At 35.0% G+C, this 13763-nt stretch overlaps 1 protein-coding gene across 2 annotated transcripts in view; it reads right to left on the bottom strand.

The window, feature by feature from the left end:
* Positions 1-624: 624 nt before the first annotated feature.
* The window catches only part of tbc1d12b (TBC1 domain family, member 12b), a 105028-nt gene continuing 91889 nt past the window's right edge, over positions 625-13763 (bottom strand). For both annotated transcript variants that reach the window (XM_028795469.2, XM_028795468.2), the window contains 6 exons: positions 13615-13709; positions 12249-12320; positions 4971-5099; positions 4760-4869; positions 2515-2773; positions 625-2165 (listed from right to left, as the gene is read on the bottom strand). In XM_028795469.2, the coding sequence (XP_028651302.2) occupies positions 2097-2165; positions 2515-2773; positions 4760-4869; positions 4971-5099; positions 12249-12320; positions 13615-13709 (734 nt within the window). In that variant the 3' untranslated portion in view covers positions 625-2096. The remainder of the gene's footprint in view (positions 2166-2514; positions 2774-4759; positions 4870-4970; positions 5100-12248; positions 12321-13614; positions 13710-13763) is intronic.

Below are 13763 nucleotides of genomic sequence, written 5' to 3'. Positions count from 1 at the left end.
AAAGACAAGTAATGTCCATAGTAAAGGTGAAGCCATCAGGACTCAAACTGAAAATTGTCAAAACAGCTGGTCAACATCTGATAAATCTGGACAAACCTTCGACTAGTGGTGTCAATAATAAATAACTCTGAAAAGAGTGCTGTAAAAGTGCTTAGTATGAACAAATGTAAAAATTAAAACTTTTTCGCTTACTAAAAGGCAGCTACAGCATATGTAATTATTGCACTATTAAGTAAGTTTAAGACAACAGATTCTATAATTTAACTGTGTCCGCAGCAAAACCTGGGAATCTTCCACATTAAATGTTCTCAACACATCACGTAGTATAATTTGAAATAACAGCATTTTGGTGCACCTATTTGCAAGTCTATTTACTTTCTTTTGATACTTTGCACATACACCCATGCGAGTATGCTCTTATGGTGATGAATTTCTTCTACAATACATGCATTTCTTATAGTCCTTTCATTAAGAAAAAGCCCAAATTTTTCATTATAAAAGATGTTTGTAAGAATACACATGTAAAAGTATTGCCTTGTCCATGCCTTTTTATCAGAGCTTGATTTACCTAATAAACATAGAGAGAGAGAGATTAATAAGATCACTCACTACAAAACCCACTGATGCAGTTTGCTCAGAGATTTATTTACACACGGGAATTGCAATTAGTGGTCTTGTAACTGGGAAAGAGCCCATTTATTTACAAACAATTTCTATATACAGTACCTTCATGGTAAGTATGAAAAACTGTACAATCAAAAGGCAGAAGTAGAAAAAACAAGAAATAGATGACAGAACTTGAATATATAAATTAAAATCAATACCATCCAAATATATGCTAGTAATACAGCATTAAATAGACAAAGAAAAGGCAAAAAAATATAAACATAAAATCCCAACATAAATCAATTATGTGTGGTCAAATAAAATATTATGAAGAACTACATGATACTGCCATAACATAAAAAGACTATGTAAAATTAACCATAGAAAAGTGTACTGGAAAGTGGATGAGAAAAAAAATGCATTCAATATTGTATGAAGAAAAAATTTAACAGACAACAAAAAATGTGTTTCTTGAAAAATGAGAAAAAAAAATGACAATTTTTTAACCTTACTCTCAATATGTACTGTACTGTTAACATTATACTTGCGGACTTAACCAAAGCTTGCAACCACAGAAAAAAACTTCAGTTTTCATTTACCCACAAGCCAGAAAAAGGCAACATAACTGCAAACCGTTGCACTGTAAAACATTTAAATCCCATGTGCCATTTTAAATTCTCTATTGCACTTTGTAAAAAATACAGTTTTTCAAAAATATTCTGTGTGCTCAATAAATGCTTTCAGTCATTGGCTGGAAAATTATTACATTTTCTTTTATGTATTAAAACAAACTTGCAGTCCGCATTAAATACATCAGTTTTAATGGAAAAAACTCAGTACCAAGATGCCAAATGACAGCAGACATAGTTCAGTTTTAATGGACTGTCATCCTGAAGAGTGCTTACCATAAGGAATGTTTATGGAATTGTATTTAAAGAAGTGATACCCCTTTGAAGACATTTGAATAAAACAATCTAATAAAAGTGTAATAAATTAACTGGAGTGGCCCATATAAAATACTTTCTCATCAATCTGTTAACCTTGTAGGGGAGATAAATTCAGTAGGACGGTTAAGAGTAGTTTACAACATCTATAAATATGTAATATGATGACAATTTTTAGTCAAAACATCTAAGTAAATTTGGTTAGTTTAGAGCACATACTGGAAAGATGTTCTAAATTTTATGACAGGGTAAAAAAAAAAAAAAAAAAAAAAAAAAGTTTGTTTTTAATAAAATCTTAGCTTCACTTTCCTTATGCCCTTTGATATACACGTTACCAGTAATACTGACAGTGGTGCTAGAAATATTTGTTATTCACATATTGCTTAATGATTCCTTACTGACATAATAAAAAAAAAAGTAAATTTGTCCAGGAATCTCCACTGGCAATAGTTTCCCAAGACTGTAGTGGTCTATTTTTGGATAGTTTTGACATATATCCATCATTTGTGGTTAAAGTGTAGCACACATTCTCTTAAATATTAAATATTAACTTTTTAGTGCTGGACTCTGATTTTTGTCTCCTTCCTTGTTATCCTTCATTAGTGTAGCAAATACCTAGCATAAAAAAGAAAGATGAAAACCCTTTAGTAACAATACATTATAAATATAAACAATGCTTCAAAATATGCAAATTGTACTCTTTTTTTCATATTGTTCACTGCAGGAACATTATACTATTTGCTTCAAACAAAATCTCTTTTACAAGTCAAACAATAAAGAAAATGAACACTATAAATAACATTGAAGGTTGTGAACATTTTGACGAAGCATGTATTGTCCTTAATGTATTATAACTGTTATTTGTAGCTTTAGACATCTAAATATGTTATAATAGTCACACTGTGAAATTAAATTTCTTCATAAAACAGATCTGTAATTGACATTTATGAAAATCCTGACTTACTTGGGCCCACTTTTTATTACTGCTCATCATCTGAATAGCTGCAATACAGCTGAAGAGTTTTTCAGATGTCATGTCTTCAGGCAGTTTGGTAAGAAACTGGGCAATATGAATGAAGTCCATCTGAAGAAGTATATCTTCATATGATTTAAGAATTCCAAGACCTGTTCGAAATAAAAACTCTTCCCCATCTCGACAGAAGACATCCCAAACTCGACAAGCCAAATCAAGTGGTAAAGACTTGCTATAAAGTGTAAATATCCTAGAAATAATATGAAAAAGTTTTTTTATTAGTCTTCTGATGTGCTGGAATATCAGCTCACTCTGTCAACTTAATACTCAAAATAGCTCTACTGCTTAATACAGGCAAGTCCTAGCAAGTAACCAGCACTCTTGTACAGTCATGTTTGATTATTACTCAGTGATATATACGGTCTTCAAACCTTGAACAGGAACGTTTTACAATGGTTGTTTCTAACGTTAACATCTTCAGACTTACTTAATCCTGTTCAGGCCCTGGAGACTACCCCAGCAGCGCTTGGTACAAAGCAGGAAATAACCCTAGACATGGCAGCAGTAAATTACAGGGCCTACTCACACACCCCCCAAGACAGGACAATATGGAGCTGCCATTTAAATACACCTGCACATCTTTAGAGATGTGGGAGTAAATCACAAACACACACAGATAGAGACACAGAATGTGCAAACTCCTCTTGAACAACATATGGATGCAGGGCTCAGACCTAGGATGCTGGACCCAGGAGGTTACAGCACTACACACTGTCCCCGCCATGTTCCTTTGATTGCATTCTGAATGACAGAAAATGAAAACTCTGTATGGAAAACAACTTTGTTAACATCCGTAAGAAACAAGAAATTGGGAGGAGGGTTGGTTTGATGTTCAATCTCCTGCCCACATGTAATTCAAACATGTTTCATGTGTTGCTCACTCTTCAAATATTCTACAGTGAGAAGTGGCAGCAATCTAAATACAGGCACAAATGTTTCCTTATAATCTGTTAAGTTCTCTTGGTATCTTAAAAGTTAACAGATTAATGCTACATTTTTCATTGAATCTACACAGAAATTACTTGCCACTCTCAAGAAGTTACTGGGAAATAAAATTGGCTTATATTATTTTAAATTTGTTTTTTTTTTGTTTAATTTTGTATTTTTGCCTGTGCAAAGAAAACAGATAACATATACGCTTCATTTTTAAACAAAGCTAAATTTGTTAACAAAACTCCCATGTTTTTGCTCTTGTCGGTTTATGTTTCGATCACCACAGCAAATTAGCAAGACAAGATTAAATGCATGTCTGAACTTGGTTATTTTCAAAGTAAAAAGGTTAGCACAATTCATTAGGATGAAGTATTAAATCATGGGTTAAATACACAAAAGTGAAACTGACATATTGATATTGTCTTTAATAATAATAATACATTTTGGGCAACTGTGTCCTATCTATAATTATTCACTATAATAAATCTTCCTCATTTCAAAGTATATGCATCCCTGATATGCATTTTGGTAACACTTTCATGAAACTAAGATACTAAACGTGCACAGCCTTCAAATCATTTAACTTATTGGAAAAAAGTTGTGTGTTTAACTGTTGAAAGCTTAGATTTGAGTAATTGTGCATGCAATGAATGGTAAACAGGGAAGAAATATTCCAGGATATCACAATACCAGGTCATGAAACTACAGCATAAATAGATTATGGGATGAAGACAGAAATACAGTATTAAAATAAATCATTGAATATCTTAGCATTTTTTGGGGGGGGGGATTGGGCAGAGGGCACAATAGTGAACTGCAGGAAAAATATTTTAAAAATAATAAATTTACGGCAGCTTTTTCATATGTGGATCCCACTACCTTTTCCTTTAAAGCCTGAACTAACACGGTGGGTGCTAATTTTCTATTCATCATTTTAGTTAATCTAAGGCCATGTTGAAGGACCTGAAAAGTTATTATAAGAAGGCTTTTACAATGAGGGCGTCACGTCAACAATTTTATATGAAAAAACACATTGTTTTGTAGACCAATTTAAACCTGTTGGGCAGGCATTGGCAGTTTGATAACCATAAAGTTCTAAAGCTCTGTTAATATTACCTTAGTTACAGGGTTGAAGGAACAGCAAGGCACGGTTAAAAACTACCATTAAAGAAGAAAAATAAACACTAAACAAATAAATATAACGCACATAAAAAAAAAAAAAAAATCACAATTATTTTTTTACCAGTCAATAAGATAGATGTCTGGTGTTAGGTTATAACTTTTAAAATGTGCAAATAATCTTGGAAGGCTTTCCTCAAAGAAGACTTCAAATGCAGCAAAATATTTCAACATCTATGGGTAGAAAAAAACAAAATGAAAACATTTAAAAAAATAATTAACAACGTAATCACTGGGTAGTAGATTGCTAAATTACGGTATATACTGCACATTACCAAATCATGATCCACTCGAAAAAAAGCCATCTGACAAGGCTTGTTAAGAAGATTGGCAAAAGCTATAAAAGCATCTGCCTCTTCTAAATTTAGGATGAGAACAGCAGCAATGAAAGACATTCCTTGAACCTGCAAAGAACAACATAAATAAAATAGAACCATTACATTCCAAAATGTACAGTCATAATGTAAACCTCTGCAATAGGGGCTTTATATGTCAACAATCATAATTTTATGAGAGTTCCAAAAACTTGATATTTTTCATGGAACCAAGAATCTGAAGAGATAGATGATCGATATGTAAAGTCTGCAGAGATATCAATGATGAATATCCAAAGAGAATTTAATTTAGTGGCCAATGAAGAAAAGGAACAACTACAGTCCCATCCAAAAGTATTTGAAAAGCAAGGCCAATTTGTTTTTGCTGTGCACTAAAGACATGTGTGTGTGAGATCAAAAGATGAATATGAGAAGAGAAATTTTTTCTCAGGTATTTTCATCTAGATATAGAACATAGCCCCTTTTGTATCAAACCACTCAGCTTTTCAAGTACGCACAAGTATTGGAACATGACAAGTAACAGGTGTTTCTTGTTACCCAAGTGTGTCATACAAGATTGATTGTTTAATCACTAACTAGCCCTAGATATCCACACTTGGTTTAAGCTTTGGCTTTCACCTATAAAGATTGCATTTGTAGTTAAGAAGCGCAGACCAACATCAAGACCAGATAGCTGTCTATGGGAGAAAAATATGCCATTCTGAAGCTGAGAAAAGGGGAAAAATCCATCAGAGATATTTCTAAAACATTGGTCATATTCAGTACCACAATTTGGAATGTCCTGAAAAAGATGGATATCATTGGTATACTGAGCTACAGGCATCAAACTGCTTGTCCAAGGAAAACAACTATGGATGACCGAAAACTGGTGAGAGCAGTAAAAAAAACAGTTTATAACATCATGAACAACCTCCAAAGAGCAGGGGAGGAAATATCATAGTCCACTGTTCAAAGGAGCCTTAGAGAACAACAATAGAGGCGATACTGCAAGGTGCAAACCACTCTTCTGCAGTACAAAAAAAAAAAAAAATCGAAAAGCCAGACTGGAAAAAGGGATCTGCTCGTGATCCAAAACATACAAGTTCATCTGTGAAGTGTGGTGGAGGTTGTGTCATGGCTTGGGCTTGCATGGCCGCTCCTGGAAAAGTCTCAATCATTTTTACTGCGGATAACTCACGATGGTAGTAGCAGAATTAACTCCTCAGAAGTCTACAGAAACATACTGTCTATACATTTACGGAGAAATACATCCAAAGTCATTGGGAGAAATGTTATTAGCAAGAATGATTCAAAACACACTGCCACCTTAACAAAGGACTTCATTGGAAAAAAAATGGAAGGTTTTGGACTGGTCAAGTAGATCATCAGATGTCAACCCAATTGAACATACATTTCACCTACTGAAAAGAAGACTGAAGGAGGAAACCCCACAAAACAGACAACTAAAAGATGATGTGGTAAAAACCTGGAAAGGCATAACCAATGAAGCAACAAGAAATCTGATGAAGTCTGTGGGTCGTACACTTGATGCAGTTACTGTAAGCAAAGGATATGCAAAAAATACAAAGTATTTTTCACTTTAATTTGGTTAAATACATTCTGTTCTAATACTTTTTCTCACATAAAAAGCAGGGTGGTTTGTTACAAAATGTTATATGTTGTTTACCATATCTAGAAGTAAATACTAGGGAACTAGAGCTGAAACTCTAACCGCTCTTCTCATATTCATCTTTTGATCTCACTTTGAAATATCTTCAGTGCACAGCAAAAACAAATTAATTGGCCTTGCTGTTCCAATACTTTTGGAGGGGACTGTAGTTGTTCCTGTTCTTCATTGGCCAGTAAATTAAATTCTTTTATTACATAAAACACACCATTCTTCTTATGATCATGAAAAAAGGTAAATATGACGCTAGCCCATTAAATGCATAAGAAAGACATTCATTCACAAGCGCTATCGCAGAAACTAAAGTTACCAAATACAAAGATATAAGTAATATATTTAAAGGAAAATATAACAAAAACAATAATTTAGCCAAGGAGTTTGTTTCAGCAAAACAACAAGAAGACAACTCTTGGTTTCATGTACAAACAATCTAGATAAACCTTTAATGGTGTTAAAATTCAACAAAGTAAACAATCTACAGTTCTATATGACTATTTGAAATTTGTTTAAATTAGCTCACTTAATGCTACTGATGTTCACTGAAGGCAGAGTGGTAAAGCTCCTCCTATTGTAAACACTATGCATTATTTTAGCCTTTCCATAGAAAAATACAAACTTTTTGGAAGGGCACATCCAAGAGGCCAATTTTCTAACTAAAGAGAGACGGTAAGATTATAGCCAAAAATATTGTTTTCTATTTTTTCATGAGATTCAACTAGACATGTTAAAAGAAAACAATTAATCTCAAACCTTAAATACGATTATATACCACAGAAGTCAAAAAGTTTCCTGAGGGCTTGCTTTTTTGGATACAGAAAAGGACACCTTTGAGTCAAATAAGGGTACTTGTTTATCAAGCTATTTGAGTTGAGACTTAAAATAAATAAAACTGCATGGATTAAACATACTTCACCACATTATTATTATTTACTTAAATATACTTTAGTATTGTTTTAGAATGTAGAGAAAGCTGGGGTGTCCTTTGTGAATGACATGATTTGCTAAAGCTATCAAAACCTTTCTAGCATAATTATACACATACAGGTGCTGGTCATAAAATTAGAATATCATGACAAAGTTGATTTATTTCAGTAATTCCATTCAAAAAGTGAAACTTGTATATTAGATTCATTCATTACACACAGGCTGATGCATTTCAAATGTTTATTTCTTTTAATGTTGATGATTATAACTGACAACTAATGAAAGTCCCAAATTCAGTATCTTGGAAAATTAGAATATCAATTAAGACCAATGCAAAAAAAGGATTTTTAGAAATGTTGGCCAACTGAAAGGTATGAGCATGTACAGCACTCAATATTTAGTTGGGGCTCCTTTGGCCTGGATTACTGCAGCAATGCGGCGTGGCATGGAGTTGATCAGTCTGTGGCACTGCTCAGGTGTTATGAGAGCCCATGTTGCTCTGATAGTGGCCTTCAGCTCTTCTGAATTGTTGGGGTTAAGGTCAGGCGAGTTTGCTGGCCAATCAAGAACAGGGATACCATGGTCCTTAAACCAGGTACTGGTAGCTTTGGCACTGTGTGCAGATGCCAGGTCCTGTTGGAAAATGAAATCTGCATCTCCATAATGTTCGTCGGCAGCAGGAAGCATGAAGTGCTCTAAAACTTCCTGGTAGACGGCTGCGTTGACCTTGGACCTCAGAAAACACAATGGACCAACACCAGCAGATGACATGGCACCCCAAACCATCACTGACTGTGGAAACTTTACACTGGACCTCAAGCAACGTGGATTCTGTGCCTCTCCTCTCTTCCTCCAGACTCTGGGACCTTGATTTCCAAAGGAAATGCAAAATTTACTTTCATCAGAGAACATAACTTTGGACCACTCAGCAGCAGTCCAAAGGCAAGACGCTTCTGACGCTGTCTCTTGTTCAAGAGTGGCTTGACACAAGGAATGCAACAGCTGAAACCCATGTCTTGCATACGTCTGTGCGTGGTGGTTCTTGAAGCACTGACTCCAGCTGCAGTCCACTCTTTGTGAATCTCCCGCACATTTTTGAATGGGTTTTCTTTCATAATCCTCTCCAGGGTTTGCGGTTATCCCTTATGCTTCTACACTTTTTTCTACCACATCTTGTCCTTCCCTTCGCCTCTTTATTAATGTGCTTGGACACAGAGCTCTGTGAACAGCCAGCCATTTTAGCAATGACCTTTTGTGTCTTGCCCTCCTTGTGCAAGGTGTCAATGGTCGTTTTTTGGACAACTGTCAAGTCAGCAGTCTTCCCCATGATTATGTAGCCTACAGAACTAGACTGAGAGACCATTTAAAGGCTTCTGCAGGTGTTTTCAGTTAATTAGCTGATTAGAGTGTGGCATCAGGTGTCTTCAATATTGAACCTTTTCACAATATTTAAATTTTCCGAGATACTGAATTTGGGACTTTCATTAGTTGTCAGTTATAATCATCAACATTAAAAGAAATAAACATTTGAAATACATCAGTCTGTGTGTAATGAATGAATCTAATATACAAGTTTCACTTTTTGAATGGAATTACTGAAATAAATCAACTTTGTCATGATATTCTAATTTTATGACCAGCACCTGTATAATTTCAAAATTATCATAAGCCATACAGCAGAATAACAAATACAATAATCAATCAATGGACATATTGCAATTCAATGAGAGATGCAAAATAGTTTAATAGGAAAAAAAACCCCTTAATTCTGCAGATACAGATTTTTTTTTTACTAGTCATTAAAAAAGCAATGGGAAAAATGCAAGGTTAATAGAACAAATTTCCTAAATAAAAGTTGCTCTAGTAAACAAAATCTTATTTGTTTAGGCACTTTCGTAAAGCTAACTAGTACAGTGACAAATTCACAGTGAAATGCACTTTTGTACGACTCTTTTGAATTGGATGGCATGGATTGTTATTTTGTTATTCAGTTGATGAAAATATCAACATTTTACAGGGGAAAGTAGAATTGCTAGCAGCGAGTGGATAGTGTGCTATTACCAGACAGTTAGTGTCAAAGGTTCTATGACAATGCATTTCAAAAGGCAATAAAGCAATCATCATCAATAGACTGACTGAAACGGCTAGTAAAAGAATTGGTTTAATCTCAGTCCTTTTAATATGCACTCAAATCATATCATCAGGAATTTCTGGTGCTAAATAAGATAATTCCATCAAACCATGTACATTACCATAACCTTCTTGTTAAATATTATTTAAATATTCAAGATTATTTTAGAGTAGTTGAATTCTGATAAAACATGTTACATCAAAAGAAAGTCAGTGGCAACTGAAGTGTTTAAGAAGTGTGAGGAAAGCTCCCTGTTTAACCTAATAAGGTCATTTGACAAGACACTGAAATAATAAAACACAATGGACAGTTATAGCTGGGAGGGAGTGGTATGGTTGTAATAATAAGTCAGTGGAGATTAAATGGAAATAACAGACATGGCTACAAGGTTTATAAAGATCAAATGCGACAAAACTCTAAAAATCTTACATTCTTGCAAATTATCTATATCCAGTGCAGGAAAGTTTATCATGCAACAGTGCAACCAAAACACAGGGGAACACTGGATTTTCTAATACAAACAAAGGGTTAAACCTATACGTTTCAACAGGATGATGGCATAGGTTAATGTGGGAAATACTGAATACAACAAGCTGTATGACTAAATAAAATTATCTGCCATCCTCTTGCTTTAGTAACCAGAAACTTCTGAAGTTCACAAATCCAATTCTTTAAAAAAAAAGGAAACGGTTAAAGACAATTGAAAGACGAAAGAAGAAAAATTCAATAATCAATCTGAGAAGTGGAGACTCTTATTAAAAAGTGAATAATACACTATTTCAATAAATGTATGTGGACAACCCTACAAAATATTGAGTTCTGGTGTTTCAGTTGCACCCATTGCTAACAAATGCTGTGTTCATATGCTCTTCAGCAGAACATAAAAATCAGTTTTGGGTGTCAGAAATTCCAAGGGAACTTGCAACAAACTTGGAGCTACAAGTCTGAAAACAAGAAGAAAACAAAGGTACCTGATGTGTCTGAGCTGTGATGCAATCTTGCCCGAGTCAGTTGTGTAAAATATAACCTGGTCAGCCAGAAAAGTCTTTTTTGGACTAAATTGCATTTGGGGCGAAGTGAAAAACATTGATTACATTTATTTTATTCTTCATTTCCACAAAACATGCCATGTATCTTTAATTGCTTTTTACATGACACAAATCAACAGCGACCTTGGGTTTGTCTGAATTGGCTGTCCAGAAACTCATGTGAATACACTGCAGTGAAAAAGTGAAACATCACAATTTGGAGCTCCAAATAGTCTAAGACCATGTGAATGCAGCAAAGCGTACATAGCACATAAAAATAACCTGTCCTCTGTTGCATCAATCACAACAGTGGGGCAAAATGCCCCTGGAAGCAACATTAGCGCAAGAGCTTCATGAAGTGGATTTCAATGGATGAACAACTGCACATAAGCTCAAGTGTCAGCTGGAGTGGTGTAAAGCATGCCGCCACAGGACTCTGGCTGGAACAGTGGAAATGTGTTCTCTGGGGTAACGAATCATGCTTCACTATCTGGCAAATCTAATGCATGAATATGGGTTTGGTGGATTCCAGGAGAATGCTACCTTCAAGACAGCATAGTACCTACTGTAAAGTTAGGTGGAGGAGGGATAATGGCCTTGGGACGTTTTTCAGGGTTTGGGCTAGACCCGTGGTTCCAAGAAATAATACTGTTAATGTTACAGCATACAAAGAAAGTTAAGATAATTGTGCACTTCCATCTTGACAATTATTTAGGGTAGGTTTTTTTCTGTTCTGACATGATCGCCCCTGTGTGCAAAGCCATGTCCAAAAGGAGAGAAGTACGTGAATCTCACAAATGTTGAACTAGCACAAATTACCATAAACACATTCCAGAATCAAGTGGAATGTCTTCCCAGAAGAGTGTAGGCCATTATAGCCACAAAGAGGGTTTGGGAACAACTCTATATTAATGCCCATGGTTTGAAATGGATTGTCCACCAAGCTTATATAGGCGTGATGGTCAGGTGTTCACAAACCTTTGGACGTATAGTATAACTTGGTGAGAAATAAATTTGATAGTACTCTAGAAAGTAAGCTGATTGAAACACTGACAGAAACTACCCTAAAGGTATGAATAAACATAACACAAATGCAGAAAGTCAAAAACACTGCCTGACATCAGTTCTATAAAGGCACTGACATGACACTGACAACATTTACTGTTAGCTGCAGCCAATAATATTGCTACAGAATATGAGAGAATGAGAGAGCGAGAGAGAGAGAATGCAGTTGTTCAAGTCACATTCTCAGGTCACTTAAAATAAATCAGTGGAGTTTCCCACTTTTTTGTAATGCCCATGGTAAAGTTCTTATAATAAAGTACAGTGAACCAAAATTTATAGCTGAATCATCAAAACACAGTCATCTCAAAACATTTTCTAGATTCACTACATTTGTAATCCATTTTCAAATTTATCTATCTTGAATAAGGAATATAAATAGTTATATATAATAGAAGATTACTTACATAACCAACATCAGGTCTATAGCAAGTATAGGCTCCCAGCACACTATGAAGAAGATCATGATATGGTCCCCCCTGTTAAAGATTTAAGGGGTCAATATTAGATATAACTCACTAAAGCAATACAGGTTGAATATTTGAAATGCCTGGGACCAGAAATATTCTGGACTTTGGATATTTTCAAATTTTGAAATATATACAGTACATAAAGATATCTTGGAGGCACACAAGATTAAGTAGTAGAATGCAGCCAGCCCAGTCAAATAATGACACATACACATAAAATAATTCATATGACTGAGCCATTATTATGTCCATTGATGTGACAAACATATTAAACCTCAAAAGTGATGAACAGGAGGTAGAGACACTATTGTAGTTCCCTTTCAAGAGGGCCAGTGTTGTGTATTTGCGCTGAAGAACTTTTTTGATATTCTGTCATTTATATCGGCTAGCTGTTGTCACTTCTCAGGAAACTGACAGGTCAGGAATATCTCTGCCAGCCTTCACTCCATCAAACCTGCTGTGCTGGAAGTCATTAACTGGTGAAAGATGCATTCACTTTTCATATGGTGTGATCATACTTACATAAAACATAACATGTTTTTGCCAACATAAAAAGGCAATTTGCAGCAGTGTAAAATTTTTCCTAATGTAACTGGAGCAGTTTACTGCACTCGTATTGCAATAATGGCAATCCATTAACGCACAAGTCATCTGCGATATCAGTATGAGCTTTGAGGCGCTTTATGTACCCACAATTACAAGATGACTGCGATTTATAAAGTAATGCACATTTATAAATGAGATTTTTTTGCTGTATGCATTTTCTTGTTTTTTGGCGTATGCATATTTTCCAGCCAGAATTCAAGCTTGCCAGTTGTTACCATTTTACTCCACCCACAGCATACTGAAACTGACACTTTGCATTGCAGTGCTTCCCTGGGGAAAGACAGTCAATCAAGTGATGGTGCTTCATCGGGAATACCAACCCTGGTTGACAGTTGTGCATCCTAGCTTTGTGGTGCTTCACAGGGGACAACTGTTTAAAAACCCCTCTCCCCCTGGGTTATGAATCGTGTGCTGTAGCTATGTTGTGCTTAATGCTTCCCAGAAGATCAGACTCCTGATTCCGCCCTTGAAAACCCACCACCCCAATAAACAATGCTCAAAATGAATAAATACATTTAGAATTTACACATGTTGTTCACTTCTGTTTTGCAATAAAAAAATACATAAAGGCAACATACGTGGAGGTCATGTAAGCAGGTAAAAAGTCTCAGATTTAAGAGCATTTCAGATTAGATACATTCAAGTTGCACAAAATCATGTATGAAACAATTCCTTTACTCATTTAAAAAAAACATACCTTTTGAAATATAAAGAGAGATGGGAATGTTCTAGAAATATCCAGCTTTATCAATTCTAAACTTGACTCTCTATCTGCACCAGACAACAAAGAATCTGTGAAGACATAAATATAACTTTTAAATAAATTTGTGTATCAACTAATTGCCA

The sequence above is a fragment of the Erpetoichthys calabaricus genome, chromosome 2 (genome assembly GCF_900747795.2).
Source record: "Erpetoichthys calabaricus chromosome 2, fErpCal1.3, whole genome shotgun sequence".
NCBI classification, from domain to species: Eukaryota; Metazoa; Chordata; class Cladistia; order Polypteriformes; family Polypteridae; genus Erpetoichthys; species Erpetoichthys calabaricus.
This window is presented reverse-complemented; position numbering and strand designations above follow the sequence as displayed.